At 43.0% G+C, this 22,988-nt stretch overlaps 1 protein-coding gene across 3 annotated transcripts in view; it reads right to left on the bottom strand.

The window, feature by feature from the left end:
* SF3B3 (splicing factor 3b subunit 3) overlaps positions 1-22,132 on the bottom strand; it is a 71,879-nt gene extending 49,747 nt beyond the window's left edge. The window contains exons 1-9 of one of the 3 annotated variants that reach the window (XM_085888934.1): positions 22,110-22,132; positions 19,220-19,326; positions 16,816-16,971; positions 15,580-15,750; positions 10,138-10,310; positions 8,171-8,312; positions 6,960-7,072; positions 6,592-6,729; positions 5,835-5,938 (exon numbers count right to left, since the gene is read on the bottom strand). In XM_085888934.1, coding sequence (XP_085745060.1) covers positions 5,835-5,938; positions 6,592-6,729; positions 6,960-7,072; positions 8,171-8,312; positions 10,138-10,310; positions 15,580-15,750; positions 16,816-16,971; positions 19,220-19,289 — 1,067 coding nt within the window. In that variant the 5' untranslated portion in view covers positions 19,290-19,326; positions 22,110-22,132. Of the gene's footprint in view, positions 1-5,834; positions 5,939-6,591; positions 6,730-6,959; positions 7,073-8,170; positions 8,313-10,137; positions 10,311-15,579; positions 15,751-16,815; positions 16,972-19,219; positions 19,327-19,839; positions 19,988-21,961; positions 22,090-22,109 lie in introns of those variants that run through there. The other 2 variants (XM_085888931.1, XM_085888932.1) reach the window with 2 other exon arrangements.
* Between the last annotated feature and the right edge of the window lie 856 nt (positions 22,133-22,988).

Raw genomic sequence — 22,988 nt, 5'->3', positions numbered from 1 at the left:
AGAGTTGGCCAAAGCAGATTACGCTCAAGTCATCCTGCTTTGCCATCGCTGAATGACTTAATCCTACCTTGCAGATCCATACATCTAATGTAAACATTGCTGGACATTCATCAGATACACTTCATCTCCATGTCAGTGACCCCCAAAGGATCTGATATTGGTCAAGTTTTGTTTTTCTCTTTATCTGCACCAACACTGTACAATTTAAAAAAATTTCAATATCAGCTTTCATTGTTATGTCAATGATGCCCATATCTCTCTGAATATATAATATAAATTTTTGTCCAATATAAAATTTTGTCTCTGAAATTCATACGTGGCTGACCAATAATTTTCTCAAAATCAATGCTGAAAACACTGATTATGCTCATTTTCAGCCCCTTATCCATCCTTAAGAAAAAAAAAAATTCAAACTCAGAGTGAAAGTTGATCACCACCACCTCTGCTCGTGGTTTCAAAACTAAGTGCCATGATGGATCCAATTGTTTCCCATATTTTGCACATGAGTAATACCCAATATCTTAGGCAGGGATCAGTGGTTGAAACACTTCCACTAAAACACATCTTATTTTAACATAGCGAGAAACACCTGCTCTCTTCTCCAAAGCCAATAAGACGAATTCAGAATATGGGTGCCTCGGCTTGCAGTGCAGGGTTGCAAATTTAATCACATCACTCAAAATCTCAATACACTTCACTTGTTTCTGTTAAACCAATGAATACACTACACAATTTTGCCAGTAACCTTTTTGCCAGTAACCGGAACTCTTCTGCTCTTGCTCACCCTCTCTCTGTTCTATTCACCCTCTCATTTGCCCAAGGTCATCTGCCATCTGCTTGGAAATCTGCTAACATCACTGCCCTGCATAAAAAAGGTGCAAAAACAGATCCCTATAACTACAGACCAATCAGCCTTCTCCCAATCATCAACAAGGTGATGGAATCCATCATCGCTTCAGATATGAAATCCTTCCTCTTCTCCAATGGCTTGATTTCCAATCATCAATTTGGTTTCAGACCAGGTCACTCTACCCTGGATATGCTGCTTCTGCTCTCCCATCAATGGATGGAGGTCCTCAATGCCAGACAGGAAATCCGAGCCGTATCCCTGGACATATCACGTGCTTTTGACACAGTCTGGCACCCTGCCCTACTCACCAAACTCTCTTCCCATGGTATTCAAGGCCATCTCCACTCATGGCTCACAGACTTCCTCTCCTGTCGCAGTCAACGTGTGGCCCTAAATGGAGTTCTTTCATCCCCTCTTCCTGTGCAGGCTGGAGTTCCTCAAGGTAGCGTTCTGGGCCCTGTTCTTTTTCTGGTTTTCATCAATGATCTCTCGGACTCTCTGGAAAATCCTCCATTTCTCTTTGCCGACGACTCCACCCTCTGCCGTACCATCTGTCATCCCTCAGACCGGCAAGCAGCAGCTTCTTCGCTCACTGCAGATCTGGATAAAATCACAAACTGGTCCAACACGTGCAACATGTCTTTCAATCCAGACAAATCTCACACTCTCACTATGTCTCTTCGAAAGGACCGTTTACAAAACCCCCCCATCCACTTTCTCAACAATCCTCTGGAAGAAGTCTTTTCTTTCAAGCTTCTGGGTCTCACTATCTGCCATGACCTTTCCTGGGAAAGTCACATTTCCAACCTCGCCTCAAAAGCCAGTCGCCGACTGGGAATCCTCCGTCGTGCCAAGTCCTTCCTCGGCCCTCTTGAGCTCCTGACTACTTACAAAGCTTTTGTCCGTAGCCTGATGGAGTACTGCTCTCCCCTCTGGGCTGGTGCTCCTGCCTCCCACCTTTCTCGGCTTCACGCTGTCGAAACCAGGGCATTTAAGATCATCGGCATCTCCCGCAATGAAGCTGAGTCTTTGGGCCTCTCACTCAATCACCGCAGGTTGTTCGGTGGTCTTGCTGTCTTCTACCGACTCTTCTCCAGCCTTGCCTCCCCCTGCTCTCTCTGCGATTTGTCCCCACCACATTTCCACAGGGCGCTCAAGGTCCGCCAACAACCCCCTTCAGGTAAAACTACCAAAATCACGAATCACTGCTCATCTTCACTCTTTCATTCCTCTTTTTTCCCACCTTTGGAATAAACTTCCTCACTCTATTCTTTCCCATTCTTCCCTCCAGGCTTTCAAAACAGCTGTTCACCACCACCTCTTATCTTCCCCCATCCAAATCCTCGATCTTTTGTACCCCCGATAATCCACCCAAGCCCACTTCCTTCATTTCTCCTGCTTTCCTTCCTGAAAGTCCCTGAAATGTCCATCTTCTCTTCGCCATGTTTCCCGTCCCATCCCCATCCCTCTCCCTTCCACAGTTCACCTAATGTGTCTGTTCCCCACTGTTTTGTCCCTTCCACTCCCGCCCCTCTTGTCTCATGCCTCCTTGCTGTGAGTTGTGTGTTAGCTCTCATACGAGCCTCGACCAAGGTATACAAAAAAAAAAAAAAACCTTTAAAAGCCAAACATAAATTAGTTCCTGTGCACTTCCGACCAAATCACAACTTTAAATTAAAGCTGCAATTCAACAATAGGCCTCTCCTGGTAATTTCTCACGTGAGGACAAAGACTTTCCGCAAACATTAAACAATATGCTCCTCAAATGTGGGCAACCTCTTGTCTGTGATTAAATATTTACACAGACTCATGTATTACAGTTTTCAATCTCTCAAAATATTGTTGTGGCCCAAGGTTCGACCCAAGGGGAAGCACTTATGTTCTTCGCGAACACCCGGTCCCGAGGCCACCAATCACAGATAACATGGCCCGGTGAGTTGTTAAGCAACCAGGAATGCCGATTGGTACTACCAATCCTGGCAGGGTATCACTACTTCACGTGTTACCTTACCGGTGTACAACCACACCAAGCAGGTTTTGTGCCCTCAGCGCACACCCGTACTACTGCAGAGCAATACAGTGAGTGTGCGCTGGCTAACACAGCAAATCACGTGGGGCATAACTTACTGGCTAACACTTTGTGCAGACTATGCTGTATCAATGAAGGAAAAGACGTGAAGAACTGTGTACATTTATAACATGAGCAATGAGTATTTACAGCAAGGGCAAAGAAAGATGTGACACAAGCAATGGTTTTAATACAACAAAAAATACATGCAGAAGGGAAAGCAAGTATGGGTGAAGTGCTGCAAAAGAAATGCAAAGAGACACGGTGCAAAGTTATACCGATCTAAAACTTCTACGATCTGATCTTGCACCAACACGACAGGCACCATAAGAAACACTCTCGAGGAGAGTAAGATAGTTCAGAGAGAGAGAGAGAAAAATAAAAATGACCGTTTTTACAGCCATTTTTCCCTGCTGTGTAGGGGTTTGGCTTTTTCTTGAGGCAATGTTTTATGGCCGGACGCCCTTCCTGACGCCAACCCTGGTCGCCTCTTACGACACACAGGGATATGGTACACCTATTCTAACCGGGGTATACACCGGGACCAGTACACTGGCACTCATTTCGCCGACCTCGGAAGGATGACAGGCTGAGTCAACCCCCTGGTGTTAATTCAGCAGCCAACGGGGCTTGAACTCAGGACACTGGGATCAGAAGCCGCCACCCTAACCACTAAGCCAACACCAGGCTGTGAGGGAGAGGGAGAGGGAGAGGGAGAGGGAGAGGGAGAGGGAGAGGGAGAGGGAGAGGGAGAGGGAGAGGGAGAGGGAGAGGGAGAGGGAGAGGGAGAGGGAGAGGGAGAGGGAGAGGGAGAGGGAGAGGGAGAGGGAGAGGGAGAGGGAGAGGGAGAGGGAGAGGGAGAGGGAGAGAGAGAGAGAGAGAGAGAGAGAGAGAAAGAATAAAGTTTGTGACCTCTTATTTACCAGACTCGGTTGATGGACCTGTGCAAACCAAGTCGCTAAAGAGGGGGAAGGAGGAGGAAAACTGATGGTGTCTTTGGTGGGTAGTCGGAGGTGCGGTGATTGGCAGGTGATGTGTAGGTAGGAAAATGTAAAAGATGTGGATCAGTGGGCCCAGGCAATCAGTGATGTCCTATTATTGCATCCACAGTAGACGAGTCAGAAATAAAGAAAAGAAAGTGTGAGGAGATAGGCTTAACAAAGTGTAAGGATGTTTGCAAAATCCCCACCCCCACCCCTCCTCACCTTCCCTCCTCCCCCCCCCACCCATCCTCCCTCTCATCGATACAAGTGAACTGCAATACTGTTTAATACTGCACTTCGTCTGTCACCTGGCTCTTCGACTTGTTTGTGGACTCCGCTCCGCTCAGTTCCGCTCCACCAAGCTACATCATCCACCAACCAGGAATGCACTGTGACCACCAGAATGCCAAGAACAAGAACGAGCCACAGCAACCCCTCCATGCGGAACGCACAGCACTTATATAATCCCCTAGCGGGGGCAGAGTTTGTAAGCGGATCAGGTGGAGTGGTAAATATTTTCCAGTGACCCTTTTGGCACGCAGACAATGCCTTGCCCATGTGAGAGTCCGGCAACGGAAATGGCCTCACTCACCGAGCTCTTCCACATGGCTGAGCTCTGCTATCAACATGGGGAGGGGGATTTGGTTTGGCCGTAAATGTGCACCTAACGCGCAATGGAGGCCATAATCAAGCGGAGCTTCAGGGCAACCAACACGACGTCGAACGGACCCTAGCACACACTCGCACTTCAAGTTAGAGGTCCGTAGTCCAGACCTGAGCGTCGGCAATGGCGTGCCACGCTCCCCCATTCCCTGCCAGTACCAAAAGGTGGTGGCGGTCGTTGAGTGATGGCAGTCAGCATAGCAGTGAGCATAGTGGTGAGTTCTGGCGTGATGGTTGTCATTGTGGTTGTGGCGTCAATGGCAAATGCAAGCGAGCTTAAGTTGTGAATGGATGGTGTGGTGATTTTACTGAAGGATTCCCGTTGGTGTATGAAATGTTGTAGCGTTGGGGTTGGAGTATGGTGAAGAATGAGGTGCAATGCCCATTGGGTAATGGCACATGATTTGAATGGCTTTGGCACACATATGCTAATGACTGCATGCATGAATGAAGGAAGGAGAGGTTTGTGTGTGTACAAGCAAGAGGGCAAAAAAAAGGCAAAATCCTGTCTAATCCCATACATCGCATATTGACCCATAAACCCATTACATGCAAGGGAAGGGCTATCTAAAATAAATAAAACCGCCAGAACTATCTCGGGAACTGCTATATGTTTTGCCATTGCCTTGGGGGATGACTGTTTCGCAGAACTGGCACAATATTTTTGCAGTTGCTTTTTATTCTTCTCACCTTTTGTTTCTTTGAAAGTGCTTTGAGATTTTACTTATGAATAAAAAGCACTCCAAGGAATAGGACTGATTGATCGTTCACTCTTACATGTACAGATACAAGAAAATGTGCACGTATGTTTTCCTTTCTCCCAGTAAAAGAAAATTGGGAGAGGCTTGAAAAATACAACTTTGGGGGAGAAATCACACACTGCAATAGCCTATTGCAGAGGCAGGACTGGAGACAGCACCAGTCAAATGCTACAACTACTTATAAGATAAAGCAATGGCTGCATTCCAAAATTGTTTAAAAAACAATTAACACTACCAAATCTAAACTAGAACAGAACAGCACTTGGTAGAGCACGTACCTCCACCAGGTTGAACAGTTCAAATTTTGTATCCCACTGATAGGCCAGATCTGAATCCAGACCTGAACCAAAATTTAATCAGCTTGTTCTTCTCACCTAACCAACTCGAGCATAAACCAGTCGGTTCATTAATAAATCTTGAACTGCATCCATTGATGTCAAGAATTTGTTTTGTTGCCATCAAGTCAGCAAGTTCGGGGAGAAATTGCACACAATCACCATTCAACTTACTGATTTCCAAACTCAGATGCTACGAAGAGGAAGCCCGTTTTGAGCACACACATTGCCGTGGCCACTGCAACTGTGTCAAAGTACTTCAGTCTAATTTCTATCACCTGTGCAAACACAACAAAAATAAACATAATATAGCCAATAATAAATCTACACATAGCAAATACATCGTAAAATTGATCATATTTTGGGGCAGCAAAAGTAACTATTATATCCTCAATGTTTAAAACAGACTCAGGTGTGTGCTGCTGAAGCTATCAGGGCAGGAAGCAAAGCGGAACACATGCACACATGGCGTTTAATGCCATGACGCATACATCGAGTCATAAGGGCCTTCTTTGAGAATAAATGGAGAGGAAAAAAAAGAGAGGGAGAGAGGGAGAGAGGGAGAGAGGGAGAGAGGGTGAGAGGGTGAGAGGGTGAGAGGGTGAGAGGGTGAGAGGGTGAGAGGGTGAGAGGGTGAGAGGGTGAGAGGGTGAGAGGGTGAGAGGGAGAGAGGGAGAGAGGGAGAGAGGGAGAGAGGGAGAGAGGGAGAGAGGGAGAGAGGGAGAGAGGGAGAGAGGGAGAGAGGGAGAGAGGGAGAGAGGGAGAGTATTACCAAGCAAATCAAATGTCCAAAACAAACCAATGCAAACACCTAAATGCCATCCCTGATTTTATGTTTTTAAATTAAAACTAAAACATTATGTGAGCAGCGAGCTTGCACAAAAATGATTCTGCTGTCAGTGATGTGTGGGGCGAAAAAAAATAACCTCACCATATCTTCATCACTCTCTAGCGTGACCTTGAAAATGTCACCCTGCTCTGTCTGGGTGAGGAAGAAGAACATGGACTTGGTCTTGTGCGTGGCAGAACAAACGAAGACCATACCACGCTCAGGATCATCCAAATCATTCTGAAATAAAAAAACACAACAAAGTCCTCAAGCCAACAGCTCACCTTTTAAAAAATAGAAAGTAAGAAAGAAATAATAAGCTTCAGCAGGTTCGATTTGAAAACACAAGATGTCCAATAATTTAATTGCAATAAATCAATCTCGTACGATACCAATAATAGTTATCATTTGCCTCAGTTACAGGTACACAATATGTCCACAAAAAAAGGAAAGCTCAAGTTAACACCAACCCTTCTTCTTGGGATAGGGCATCTGATGTCTGGCTGGTCTCCGAAGTTCTTGTAAGTTATATAATTCTCCGAACAGATGAGTACACCACTGGGTCCATCCGAGCCACCCGGCACTGCAAAATGAAATCAAACAAAAAAGATTTTCCAAATAGAGGGGGAGCACTCGGAAGAGTACAAAACCTCCGCCGCCAATACTGCTGGGTCACTCAAGTGAACCTTATAGCTTATTCATTAAGTATGATGTCAACAGTGCTGACAGAGTTATAGTTCTTTTCTCCAACATTTTTTTTTTTTGGGGGGGAGGGGTTGGAAATCACTTAAAACATGAAGAAATGCAAAAAAAAATAAAAATAAAAGTAAAAAAAATCGAAATTTTGTTGAAAAAAAGTTGCAAAAAATTTTATTTTTCTCTAACAATTTTTTTTGGGGGGGTTGGAAATCACTTAAAACGTAGAAATGAAAAAAAAATTCTCTAACTTTTTGGGGGGGGGTTGGAAATCACTTAAAACATGTATAGATGCAAAAAAAAAACAATTTTTCTCTAACAATTTTTTTTTGGACGGGGGGGGGGGGGGGGGGACCAAGTCCAAAATCTAATGGCATGATCGTTGGACCATACCTAACCCCCCCCCCCCACCAAGTTTCGTCGAAATCCGTCGAGGAGTTTTTCCGTAATACTCTTCACTCACAAACAAACAAACAAACAAACAAACAAACAAACAAACAGAAAGGGATGAAAACAGTAACCTCCGATCTTCGATGGCGGAGGTTAATCAGTCAACACTCAGCAGGACATGTCAACAACACATCATCACAAGCGAGAACTCTGAACAAAACAAAAAAAAACAACAAAAACAAACAAACAAAAAAATTGTTTGTGGAGACTGAGTCAGAATGATTACAACCTTAGCTGTCATACAGTATCCCAATGACAAATTTAGATGATTTATAGACCAACTTAATCAAGCAAAAACAATATAAAGGTCAGTTCTGGATAAAGTTTATCCATGCATGAAAAAAAGAATGTCAATTATCAAGCTTCATCATTCCTCGCAGGGGACTTTAGTCACGTAGTCGAACGGACCAGAGTGCACACTCGCGCCTCAAGTTAGAGGTCCGTACGTAAAAATACCAAAAATAAAAAATAACTTCCAAAGGCAAACAAGTGCTCACAAAAAATAAACAATTCTTGAGAAGTAAGAATTGCGTACCGGAGATCAAGAAGTTCCCATGTTCCTCCAGAGGCTCACTGTACTTGCGTACCACGTGATTGAGACCGAGGTCTAACTCGTAAAAAGTAAGGGTCTGCTGTGTGTTTGCCACTGCCTCACCTGTAGGATCGTTATCTACTTCCTGCACAAACACAGTTATAGCTTTTCTCAATTAATGACCCACTCACAGAAAGGCATTTATTCGCTCAACAAGCAAAAATAGCTCAAACTCATTACTGTTGGTATGCAAGAAAGGATGCTTGATACAAAACTGTACAGACAAATGCAATGAACAAATATTTGCCTTGAAGTTTTGAACACTTATTTGAAGCTACTTGCATCCTCAAATGTAAAGAGAAATTGATGTTAAAAGAAAAACAATAACATGCTGACAATATAATTTAAGCTGCAATAACATGCACTTTAGGAAACAAAGACAACTAGAACTGCCACTTTACAACTGCTGGCAGTGATGACCGGGTACCCAGACCTCCGCTTTTGATACGACGTGAGACTTAAATGATAGTCGCAAAGTTTTGCATCGATAGGATAAGTGGTTCCAGAGAAAACGATATTTAATATTGTTCTTGAATCCAACATGGCTGCCAAACCATGTGACCTATCAATTAGAAATTAACAAACTTATATTCCCTACTCGTGGGCAATACGTTTGTGAAGTTTCCCCTTGATCCAACGAGCCGTTCTGGAGAAGAAGATGTTTGAAGGTTTAGAGTAAATTGAAGATGGCTGCCAAACCGTAAGACCGATCAATAAGAAATTAACAAACTTGATAAAGGACCTCATGGGGAATGTGTGTGTAAAGTTTTGCCTCAATCTGTTTAGCCGTTCTGGAGAAGATTTTTAAAATTCATTAATTTACAATCCAAGATGGCTGACGAACCATATGAGTTATGACATCATAAGTTTACATCCTGCCTCCTATCCCAGAGTGGAATACGTGTGTGAAGTTTCGTGTTAATCGGATAAGATGCGTTTTTCGATCCAAGATGGCCGCCAAACCCTGTGACTTGTGACGTCACAATTTTTACTATGAATACAGACATCATGGAGGATGATAGTTGCAAATTTTCGCTTCGATAGGTTATGTGATTCCAGAGAAAACATTATTTAATATTTTTCATGAATCCAACATGGCTGCCAAACCATGTGACCTATCAATTAGAAATTAACAAACTTATATTCCCTACTCGTGGGCAATACGTTTGTGAAGTTTTCCCTTGATCAGACGAGCCGTTCTGGAGAAGAAGATGTTTGAAGGTTTAGGGTAAATTGAAGATGGCTGCCAAACCGTAAGACCGATCAATAAGAAATTAACAAACTTGATAAAGGACCTCATGGGGAATGTGTGTGTAAAGTTTCACCTCAATCTGTTTTGCAGTTCTGGAGAGTTTTTTTTTTTAAATTCCCAAAACAAGATGGATGCCGAACCAAGTGACCTATGACTTCATAATATATTTTTTTCTATGGTGAATTGTTGTGCAGATGAGGCTCAAGAAATTTCAGATTTTTCCGATGCAGCGTTGTACCTAACGAATTTTGACCGGCACACCTCTTGACCGATGACCTCACGAAAAATCACCCCTGTTCCCCTTGAGGAGCTTATTCAAATGTATGAAGCGAAAAAATTTTCCATTGCACCGTTTCAGAGATACAGAGGTCCAAAGTTTTTTCGTTTTTTTTTTTTTTTTTCAAGATGGCGCCCGTACCATGTGACCTATGACGTCACAATTACCAATTAAGTTTGCTATCAAAAAAGATACATACTATGGTGAAAATTTCGTGTCGATCGGACTTACGTTCCTGAGAAAATGATTTTTAAAGCGAAAGAACCCGCAAATTGCTGGCGGAAAAATATAAATAATAAAAAATAAAAAAATTAACAGAAGAAAAACAATAGGGTTCCCTGTCAGAATGATATCAGGGTACCCTAATAATACAGGCCAAACCTCATAATCCATCTCAAGACAAGCGAACATGGGGTTCTCAAAGCCCACATCAACACCGACTATATGGTAGACAAGTGTGTTGGCCTTGTGTGCCTCCAAAGGAGAGGAGATAGTGAGGCGTGCCGCAGCATCACGATTCAAAATGTACACCAGTTTCTGCTTCTCCACTGCCCCTGTACACACAAATATGGGAAGTGAACAAATGGTAGTCAAATACACAATGATAGAATACAAGCACGCGTCGAGAGGAAATGGCGCTGCCAACTTTCCAGGTCAAAGGAACAACGCCAGGGACTTCCAAGCCGACCAATGGGAGCAGACGGATCGCAGGACACAACCGAAGGGAGCAGACGGATCGCAGGACACAACCGATTGGAGCAGACGGATCGCAGGACACAACCGATGGGAGCAGACGGATCGCAGGACACAACCGCAGAGATGCCAACTTTTGGAAATCAGAATTAGGGAGGATTTGCAACCGACACCAAATAATGTGCGCGAAGCGCACATCTTGAGCGCGGAGCGCTCGACCCTTGCGGCGGGGTCCAGGGCCCGCCTTAGGGCCCTGGAAGCTCTGGGGTTCTAGACGCTCTCTAGTGCCCTCTGAGCCCTATTTTGGAGCATTTAACATGTTAAGAATTCCCACTTTTTGAACAAAAAAAGGGGAAAATTGTGCACTTTTTAATGTTGCATGTATGTTAATATTAGTAAGTTAGGGGACAATCAAAGATTAACAAAAAGCACAAAAGAAGCAATATTTTTCTTACCTTACTGGCTGGTACTACTGCTGCTTGCTTTTTCCATGGCAGCTTTGCTGAGTGACAGCTGTGTGGCTCTTTTAGCCCTTCTGATTATGTCTTTGCTGTATTCTCTCTGGAAGCAAGGGGTGCTATGAGCTAGTTTTTCAATTAAGAGAGCTTCCAGGGTTTTGACACTCAAATTGGGACGAAATTCAGTATGATTCTTCCGTACAAGACTGAGTGCCCGCTCACATGATGCGTTCGAATGAGGAATGACCAAGATTCCCTTCATCACTTTGCTCAAATTAGGATACTTCTTGGCACCAGTGCAGGGATCTGTGAGCTGTGAAATCCGATGCCACTGCTCATCCACTCTCACTGTCTCAGTAGCAATTGTAGCTATGGAGGCGTCTGCCTGGTAGTGAGCGAATTCACTCTCAAGACTGTCTATGTCACTATCACCGCCACTGAACAGACAGGGGAATTTCTTGATGAAAAACTCCACACAGTCAAACCCCACTTCTTGGTGTAGCTTAACATCCAGCACCTGAGCATGCTTGGCTAATTCATCATCTAGCGGCCAGGTTTTGAAGATGTAATTGCAGGCTTTCACATAATATGAGCGAACTGCACTGAAGAAACCTTGGATGTCTGACTCACTCAGAGTGAAGGTGGATTTCTTGAGACTCCTTTGTTCCCTTATATACAGTTTGGCATCGTTCCCAATCATGAGGTCCTCATCATTCTTCTGATGATTTCTGTCAGAGAAGGGTACATTTACCAGAGCAACCGATGACACCGATGGTTTCAAAAACTGTACGAAGATATCTTTCAGAAGACCATTCAATTCTCCGTGCAGGAGATGAATACAGGGTTCGTCTCTTTGGAGCAGAAGATTCCCCTTCTCAAAAAGCTTGTTAGCATATCGAAGGAAGAAACAATAGAGTTTTGTTTGTGGAGACAAGAACATCCTGTTGACACGTTTTTCTCTAGATTCCTGCACAGTGTTTGAGGAAGATGCGCTTTTAGTTGTAGAACTCGTAGTACACTTAGCCGCAGGGCGATCACACTTGTGTTTACTGCCAGCAGAAGAGGTCAGACTCGTAGTACCAGATCCAATTTTACGTTTGAGGAGAGAGCTTGAGGTAGGTGCAGCCAAGGAAGAAGACCTCTGATTCGAAGGTTTTGCTGAGCTTCTATCAAGTGATTTGGCAAAAGCAGAACTTAACTTGGGTCCTTCTTTGCCTGTAGATGGGACTATCACAGTCTTTCTCGACTCTGAAGGGATCTGCTTTGTAGATGAACGTGATGAAGGGCCAGTGATGCAACCTGCTCTCAGCATTGGTTTTGGTGCTGTCCCTGCTGTCTTCTTCGCAGCAGATACTGCAGTGGTAGTGGTGAATGCTGCTCCACTAGTGCTTGATCCTGCAGTGCCAGTACTGCAGTAGATACAGTGCCGTCCTTCTTGCTCGTTGTTAGAGTCTTGGCTACAGTTGGTTGCATTTTTCTTCGTACTTCTTCTTTGAAGAAGAGGCGAAGTGGCTCCCACTGTTCAATCAGCCTGTCTAGGCACTGACCAAGGGACAGCCACCTTGTTGCGACATGCTTCAGAATCTTGTGTGTCGGGGCATCACAGAGTTCTTGCAGTGCTTTCACTCCTTTGACGCGTTTACTACTTTTGTCCAAGTAGTAGTAAATATCGATGAGAAAGTCATCTAATTCAATGGGTAAGGCCTGAGCCGCCTTCTTGGCCGTATTGTGCATCATATGGCAAGGGCATCCCATGATGTAGCACTCTGGATTTTGTTTGTGGATATAAGCAGCGACTCCTTTGTGCTTGCCCACCATGACAGAGGCATTATCAGCACAAAAGGAAACACAATTTCCCCACGGAATTTTCCTGTCACTGAACTCATGATCAAGCAGTTTGAAAATGTTTTCTCCAGTGGAATCTTGTTTGCATGCAGGCAAACTTAGCAAACCTTGCTTCACAATCCCAGCACTGTTGTCATAGTACGAAATCAGGACAGGATATAGCTGGGCCTCACCACTGTCATTGCTACCGTCTGTAGCTAGGCTAAATGGAGCTAGTCTAGCAATATCGGCAATAGATGAAGCAGTAACATTTGACAACTCACCAATTATTGCTGAAGTTTTTGTTCTTGCAAATCCATACTTTGAAGCAACTTTTGAATCTGGAAACATCTTTTGAAATAGAGGTCCAGCATGATCTGAGACTGATATGGGCAAGTTATGTTCCACAATAAATCCACTAAAGAGAAGTTCCGCTCAGGTAACATCCTCTTCCTCGCTTGTCCCTTGTTTGGTGAAATAATTCAGAAGTGTACCGGTACTCGTGCTCGAAGATCTCTCCTTTGCAATGTCTGTGTGCCGTTTGCTTCCAACGTGCTTCCGAATATCATCGCGACCTCCGTGCTCAACTGAAATATCAACGCTGCATACTGTACAATACGCATGATGAATTCCTCTTTCAGACTTTCGAATACACGGGTATTGGAGACTGTATTCGGTCTTGTACTTCTGAGACCATTTCTTGGTCTTCGTAAGCTTCTTTTCTGCCATTTCGTAATCAACATCGAGGGCTTGAAGCATCGGTAACTTCGAAGTCGATGTTCCACAGCTGCAGCGCGACTCGTAGAACTCTAGCGGCTGTTAAACACCGCACGGTGGTCGCGACCGCCGGGCTGGTACGGGGCCCAGCTGCATGCAGTGAGCGTATCGCATGCATATACACTGTGCATACATACCGCATGCACTGTATTGCACACATACCGCATGCACTAAATCTCAGTGCATGATCGCATAAGCGAGATCCAGACCCAATGTTTCGCTGCTCCTCATTTGAATTTGCAATTTTTTACGTACAATTTGGTAGCAGCGAACGTTATGGAGTTACCACATGCTATACGTAGCAGACGATGCTTTTCATTCAATTCTCATACTAGTACATTCTGATTAGTGAACAGTGCAAAAATATCAAAATTTCGGGAGGATAAGGATAGTGATCGTAAGGGCGGGAGTTTGGGTGAATTTTCGGAAGCCTCCCGATAAAATCGGGAGGGTTGGCATCTGTGCAACCGATGGGAGCAGACGGATCATGGGGCACAAAGACGTGGTTGCCGACAGTCCATGCATCTATCTACAAAGGCTGATGTGGAGATTGGAACCGAGAGCGGCTGAGTCTAGGAGAAACGAGGACATCAGAGGAGCCTGAAGTGGAAATCGGAGTCTGGAGCCGAAAGAGGGGCAGTCCGAGGCAGAGTGAGGAACCAATGAGGAAAGAGCTCTTGGATGCAGTTGCAACATGAGCATGTGCCTACATTTCGCACCACACACACCTGCACCTCTTTACACACACCAATATCGCCTACCCAGTTTGGTAACATGCGAGTCAGCCGGGTCACATGTGGGTAAGAACGGGGTCGACCACACACCCCATCGCTCTCACTATGTCTGTCACTCTTTCTAGTCTTCCTTTCCTCGAATGAAAGGGGTGCCTCAGTTATTCATGCCAAGTGATTGACCAAATGGCTTCTGTGTTAAGATAAGGCTTTTACATGTGACTTTTTGCATGACCTCTAAATATGTACCTTGTGAATAATAGTCCCTTCCATACTGTCCGGTTGTCTGTCCCATTGGTTAAATGCAGTGTGCTGCAATTGGGAGAGTTCACCAGAGCCGATTTGTTACGAAGTCAGTAGCAAATGCATTAAGCTACCGTAAAGCTCGGCTGTATCCTGAAATCAGTTGCACGTTGGGAAGCATAGTTCCCTATTTGGGGGTGGGGAGGGGTTAATTTGCTGGGAAGGCAAAGCGAGATTTGGATGCTGGAACCTACTTAAATTAATCCTACTTAAATCAGACGGCGTCTGAAGTTGTTTAACAACCCGTCGGACCGTGGAGTCATCTGCGGAGCGAAGGCTTCAGGATCACTATCGGGGAAGTCTATTGCAAGTGCTCCCCTCATAATCCACCCCAAGGTGAATCCGTAACAATACTCCCTTCGATGTTTTAACTCGTGATGTTCAGAATGACGTGTGACAGCAGAGCTAGCTGATGACTTCACTATAAGCACACCCACCATTATAATCAACATTGGATAGCAAAGCAGTCCGTTGGAATGTGGTTGGTATGAGAAATGAAAAGCATGGATAAGGAGTTTTTAAGATGTGGAAAGCGAGTCGAATGACATGAAAATTTTCACACCGTTTCAGTTGCTTACGCTTATGCTGAATCAGGTGCCAAGCCCATTCCGGGATAATTGTACACCTGTTGATGTCACTTGAGAACAGTGTTCAGCAGCAAGACTGTCATTTTTAATACAACTAAAATGAAGTGGAAATATCACAATACAGAAGCATCAGCAATATTGGTTACGGATTCAAATCAACATGAAGTCATGAGACTGAGGAATATCCTATTTGTCAAAAATATTAAACTTGGCCAATGATAAATTTGTGCAGGGTTCCTAAATGTCGATCCACTTGCCAAAACATCTATTCTAACCAATCACAAGCTACTTTAGCGATTATCCAGTGTCAGATTTTGATCACTGCAGGGATAAACATTGGTTGTAATACAAACAGATTCATTCAGGGTGGGAGGAAAGCAACAGAGATAAAATCCCATTGATGGATTCACAAATGGTGGCAAGATGCAACTACACCTTATGCAAGCTCACCAATCATGACAGCACGGCCCTTTGGATCCACAGCCAGGTATTGTCCCGGTACAATACGCCGGCAACCACTCTTGCCAAAAGTCTCCTGATGGATCTTGTCAAAGGCATTCTTAGATGCCTGATATTCCAAGATGACAATCCGTCCAGAATCCGTGCCAACAACAACATAATCTGCATACACAAGGTTCAAATGAAAATTCAACCCTCAACAAATACACTTACCCAAGCAAAATGTTGTCGAGGATCAGAAATTGAAGCGAAGATGAATTTTGTATCCATAGCATTGGACAATTACATTTTTTAGAAGCTACATGCAGTAGGCAGAGTTCATTGACTACACAATTACCAGTAACAAAGTTATGCAATAAACACTGACATGGGACTCTTTCCACCTTGATAAAAAAATGGTGCACCAACAAAGTTTGGGAAGATATGGTCGTGTGACAAACTCCGCATCCAGTTTTATCATCTCCCGCCATGTTATGATAACTAGACAATGGCTGGGTTAAATATTATAACCATCATGGCTTTTGACCGCATTACAAGTCAGCAGCCAAGAGTGGGGAGAAAGTCAAAATGTAAAATTCTGCAAAGCTATTACATTATTAGGCAAATCCTCACAATTCACGGACCAGTGTTTGTCGGGCTACTCCAACAGTTCTGGCCCAATTACATCCAGACTTGATACAGAGGATTAGCATAACCAGAATTTATGTATAGGGGTGTTTATATCTTTGCCGGTGGTCTTGGAGGGGATGAGGGAGAGACACAAAGTCTCTATGTAAATGTGTATCATGTAGCGCCACCTTCAGGTGGGGGAGGGTATTAGAAGTCTCCACTATTTACAGGACAGTATTCCTGTCCCGACGTTTTCCAATGCAGTGAGGTGTTTTGAATTATAAGCAGTCGGTATGTTTTTGCTTCATTCACGTAACCCGGGTTATTTATTTTTCCTATACAGAGCTGTCACTTGCCTATACATCACCCAAATAAAGGTATGCGTTAGAAGAACGCGTTGCATGCTTAGAACAAGATCGCCTGTAGGTCAGGTACTATACTAATACTACACAATCCATCACGTATGTAATGGATTTCGACCAACAGAACATAAACAATCGCACATATGTAATGAATGCTCATGAACTCCTCCATAAGGACATCACCATCGGAACCAAAATAATCGTTGAAGGGCACTGCAGGTTTTGACCAGCAATACTCAGCCGACTAAAGGTGTACCTTTTGTGCCACCAGTGAGGCGAAAGGCCATCAAGGAGCGCACGACACCAAAGACCTCCACTGTGAGCAACGTATGCACCTTGCCCGTGTTGGGATCAGGCCTGAGTAACTCGATGATCTTGCCATGAGAGATAACTATTTCTTGCTGTTTGGTGCCTGAGTGAATGACAAGCAAGAGATACAATTCAAGCAGAATTTTACACGTGTTATATGGTACAATCATTGTAGTGAAAATATACTGAAGTAGTATTTCATTACAAGGTAGTAATTTTGTTTCTCTTTAGAAAGAAACAAATCATGCTTTGGTATAGTTTTTTTTTAAATGCCAACAGTGAGTAACAAGGAGTGAGAACACCAAGTGATAGAAAAGGATAAATGTACTTCAAGCCAACTTTTTCCAATGGAATTTATGAACATAATAACACAAGATTATTTCTTTAAAAATTTTGAATAAAATTTTTTATTTGAAAGGGATCTCACCAAGGACAGTCACTTTAAAGGAGGAATTTGTTGGGATATTAAAAAATAAATAAATAAGAGAGCGAAGTCGATGACGCACCATCGCAAATCCCCGCACTTCCCACTGAAAGAAAGGTTGAAAGATGGCAAAAACTTCCACCAAAAATGACCAATTATTATCAATGTTTAAGTTGATTAAAAAAAAAAAAATTCACGTTTTCACCCCTGACCAAAAGTCCCCACTGCGTGGGGCATGAACCGGAGGTAAAATCTAAAAATATTTCATTACACATTTCATGCATCCCCCAATGTTGATTGCACAAAGTTTCAATAAAAAAAATAATTATTTAATGCGCCATAATTGCATTTTTTGGTATTTGACATTTTGACCCTTGCCCAGGAGGGAGGGGGGGTGACAAAAATGGTAATGCTCTAGCACCTTTGTGCAATGTGGTGATCATAACTACCAAGTGCGGTGAATGTCCACACAACTGTTTAGGAGAGGATAACGTGAAAGAGAGACGGGAGCAGATTACAATATCCGTTTTTTTCAAAAAGCGTGGGGATAATACGAGGGGCAGGCAATAAATAACCTTAAAATGGCGATATAAATTCGAGAATGTAATGTGTGTAGTTGTAGACGACATGTTATATCTATGGGTAAGAGTCATGTTTTGCCTGTTTTAGATCTGGCAACATTGAGCGTATGACGTCAGTGGAGCAGTTGCAAGATTGCAGATCCCTTAGAAGCATGCACCAGGGAGGAACAACGTTCTGTCATCTGTTTCTTGGGAAGTGAGGGTGTGAATCCCAGTGAAATCCATCGCAAAATGAAAATGCAACATGGTGACTCACGTTTATCACTGCAGCAGGTGTACGACTGGGACAGGAAGTTTAAAAGTAGAGTTCTTTTAGTTCGGGTGTGAGTTTGCGGAACCCCAGCACGTTGTGAATGATATGGTGTGCTGAACCATGGCTAATGTTAAATTCTGAGACCACTTCATCCAGCGTAATGCGACGGTTTTCCCTGAGCACACACTCCACTCCTGCCACGATTTCTGGTGTGTCAGCTGTTTGAGGTCGGCCCGAGCAAGCAGCGTCTGCCACACTGGATACTCCACTTTTAAACTTCCTGTCCCAATCATACACCTGCTGCAGTGATAAACATGCATCACCATATTGCATTTTCATTCTGCGATGGATTTCACTGGGATTCACACCCTCACTTCACAAGAAACGGATGACAGAACGTTGCCCCTCCCTGGTGCATGCTTCTAAGGGAGCCACCATCTTGGAACTGCTCCACTCATAAGCTCAATGTTGCCAGATCCAAAACAGGCAAAACATGACTCTTACCCATAGATATAACATGTCGTCTACAACTACACACATTACATCCTCGAATTTATATCATCATTTTAAGGTTACTTATTGACTGTTCCTCGTAATAAATGTAACAAGCCACATCAACAGAAAATCGAGTTGTTGTAAGTTTATCAAGACGTAGGTGGGGCTGTTGATAGAAGGGTCAGGTGAAACATTTCAATTTAGCTTGGACTATGGATCGTTCCATTTCAATGTTTGGGGGATTTGGAAAGGTGCATGTTGTTCAGTGGTGGGGAGTGCAACAGCTACAGTTCATGGTGAGATCGTTGCTCCATTATTGTTTAGCACCAATTGATGCTGTATGGATGAATGCTCGTGAAATGTCTTTTCAACTTAACAGAACAAGTCCAACTGGAACGAAGGAAGTTGTGGTGACTTTAGCCTGATAAAAGGGATGATCACAATTAAATATCAATCCAAATCAAGGACATTTGTAAACGCAAGCCGTTTTGAACTCGCATTGCCAACAGTCATTATGTTATGTTACAAAGATTTCCACATAAACTACATGAGATGATGGTAAAACAAGTTTTTCTTTCAATAAAGAGCAGATTCAAACCTGAAAAGTTTCCATGTATAGCGTGAGTGATAGCACTGGCACGCTGCAGGGTAATGTTGTATAGAAACATGTCACATGGACTTGGACTTCAAGCCAACACCACGACACTGCAACCAGGAAGAGTGGTGAAAAATTAAAAATTAAAATAAAAAATAAAAAGAACATTTTCAGTAATACTCACTCAACTTAGTTATTCTTAATCAAAACTTTCACCTTTTCATTTACGAAAAGAGAAAAATTTCATTTGAACATTTATATACATTTTACAACAACTGGATAAGGAAGAGTGTTAGGGTTCACTGTCACTGTCTGTGCCAGCATCTGCAGTGTTCATACAACTGCAAAATCAATACTTTGACCTCCTTGGCAGATTAACCAGATCAACCCAGGAAGGAAAACAGAAACAATCCACAGAACCATTTTTGGCTGTTGGCCCATCATCAGCATGGATCAGTGCTCCTCCTCCCCCAAGTTAAGCCAGCTTGCCATCTACTTTGAAACTTATGAAACAGAGAACTCATTACTGCTATTATCATCATCATGTACCAACCATGCTCTATGCAAAGTGTTGGCGTGGCAAAAAAAAACAAAAAAACAAGCAGTCATAGACTGGTACTTACGAAATCGTCAACTTGACCTCTGACCTTGTCTAAAAAAAGCTGTCTCTCGAGAAGGTAGCGATGCAAACCAGAATTTTCTACGATGATTCTGTACCAAACCATCAAAAATCGAATGTTTGACCTCACTGTGACCTTGACCTTTGACCGATTTTGACCAAAATCTAATCAGCGCTAGCCATCACCCTCCTGAATCACGTGGTGTAATTTGACATTGGTAGCTTCTTCCGTTCTCGAGTTATCGTGCCTACAAACAAACACACAAACACACACACACACAAACAAACAAACACACAAACGAGGACGGAAGTCATCAATATACTTTCGAAATCTTTAGATTTCGTAAGTAATAAAAAAACAATCGAAGCAGTTTCTTCGCTTGGGCTACAATCCTGGAGGGGTCGCCACTCTGATGCAGGAATTTCGAATTTCACCAGAATATCGGTAATCGTTCACCTCGTCTTCGCAAAGGAAACTGTGGGGATCTTTAACATCTGCTGACTAATTGGACACCCAATTTTATGTCCACCTGTAGGGTGGCACACACAGTGGTGAATGATCCTACCAGATAGCTTCGGCTGTAATTGCTAATTTCAGCACAAAATTAGCAGTCTGCATGGGCAGCAAGAAAAGTTAAAACAAATGAAAAACTAGAAGGGCACTCGGTAGAGCGCATACCTCTGCCACGTAATGCCTAATCCACAAGAACATATCAGGCCCAATACATTTTTTTGAAATATCATGCTATATATTTTTTTCGGCCATATCTCTCAATGGTGAAGAATCACTTTCAAAAAATAAATAATTATCGTATCCAAATCCAAATTCGGATCTTCACCAAAATTGAATAAATTCTTCCTCGTCACACACCCAACCTGCCCACCAAATTTCGTCCGAATCCGTCCACAACTTTTTGAGATATCGTGCTATATATCGTTTTTGGCCCTCTCTCGCTCAATGGTGAAGAATCACTTTTAAAATTCTAGTAGTCGGATCCTGATCTGGATCTTCACCAAAATCGAACCAGTTCGCCCTTGTACACACCCAACCTGCCAACCAAATTTCATCCGGATCCGTCCACAACTTTTTGAGATATCCTGCACACAGACAAACAAACAAACAGACAGAGAGGGGTGAAACGATAACCCACTTCATCTTTGTGGCAGAGGTAAATATGGGAATTGATCTGCCATGAATAAAAGTGATGCTGATGTTTCAGGCTTTACCCTTCTTCTGCAATGTAAGGTTTTGCAAATTATTTGACCTGGTTTACCTTTTCTCACTTGTTTAGCGTGCCAACCAATATGGCGCTCGAGTCCTGCATCATGGGTACTGAAACTACCGGTGCAGGTTCAACAAGATGCGAAATGGTCCATATTATGAGCATGACACACCATGAAACATTAGACTACGAATTTGGACAAAACGTCAACGACAGGAAATGCTGAGATATATGTGAACCATCATGGGAAGGAAAGGCGACGTTTCGGCCATGCTCCCCTCTTCGAAACATGAGAGAAGAACCCTTGGATGAGGCGAGATATAATCGGTCAATGTAAAGAAGACTATGTCTTAACATAGTGAAAGTTTTTTTTAAAAACCCACGGACTCTTTTAAAATGACGTCTGCTGGAACAGTATCCCAAATATATTCCCCCCTTACGACTTAGCTGTATAATTGGCACTTCACACCAGGTGTGAAGAATGACGGTAAATAACACACACACACACACACACACACACACACACACACACACACACACACACACACACACACACACACACACACACACACACACACACACACACACACACACACACACACACACACACACACACTTCAGAGCATCGACCTAAAATCAGCGAATTACTTCCAAACGCAGGAGTAAAAACACATCGAATGACTTCAATCATTTTTTTCCCCAAGCTGGGAGGCGTCAAAGCCTGACATGTAGGCCCGTGTGAGGAGCAGAAAGAATCGAAAGCAGAAAACACGATCACCGACATGTCTCCGAAGATAATACAAACATCACACAACATCCAATCGTCGTCGGCACACACGTGCACATCAAAGATGAAGAATAAGAGACAGTAAACAGGCGGATGACACCGGATTGCCCACTCACCAAGCCATGCACCAATAAAGCCAAACCCGCTGAGGCCCAAAACCAAAGAGCAGATTCGCCTATCTTACTTTCACAAATTACATCAGAGAGAATTATAAAAGGAGTATATTTTCTAAAGCACTGATAATAAACTTTAAAATAAACTTGCCATAAACTCTGCAGAATATGTGAAAACAGAGGAAAGGAGAGATGAAAGGGCATCAGAAAATAACCAAGCCGCACATGCTAATTATACTGTCGTGGCCACACATACTGCTCAACGGGAAAAAAGACGCGTGCTCACAAAGATAAAACAAAGAAATTACAAGTGCCGGTACATTCAAAGGACACCGACCCATGCCAAATAAATAAATAAATCCTTCGGCGCGCGGCACTGCCAGGACGTCTCTCCGCCTCCGGCGATGCCGCCGAGCGGCGCGTGGAGACGGCATTGGGAGGGAGCGGTGTATTTCTGAGGTAAATATGTAGAAATGATTCTTAATTTATGTGTGCAAATGTACTTCTGAGGTAAATATGTACAAATGATACTTAATTTATGTGTGCAAATGTACTTCTGAGCTAAATATGTGCAAATGATTCTTAATTTATGTGTGCAAATGTACTTCTGAGCTAAATATGTGCAAATGATTCTTAATTTATGTGTACAAATGTACTTCTGAGGTAAATATGTACAAATGATACTTCATTTATGTGCACAAATATGCTTCTGAGGTAAATATGTACAAATGATACTTAATTTATGCGTACAAATGTGCTTCTGAGGTAAATATGTACAAATGATACTTAATTTATGTGCACAAATGTGCTTCTGAGGTAAATATGTACAAATGATACTTAATTTATGTGAACAAATGTGCTTCTGAGGTAAATATGTACAAATGATACTTAATTTATGTGAACAAATGTGCTTCTGAGGTAAATATGTACAAATGATACTTAATTTATGTGTACAAATGTACTTCTGAGGTAAATATGTACAAAATGATACTTAATGTATGTGTACAAATGTACTTCTGAGGTAAATATG

Source organism: Eptatretus burgeri, chromosome 7, assembly GCF_056783735.1.
Source record: "Eptatretus burgeri isolate ZD-2024b chromosome 7, Ebu_testis_v1, whole genome shotgun sequence".
Taxonomy (NCBI): domain Eukaryota; kingdom Metazoa; phylum Chordata; class Myxini; order Myxiniformes; family Myxinidae; genus Eptatretus; species Eptatretus burgeri.
The sequence above is the reverse complement of the archived record's forward strand: the minus strand, read 5'-3'. Positions and strand labels throughout refer to the sequence as shown.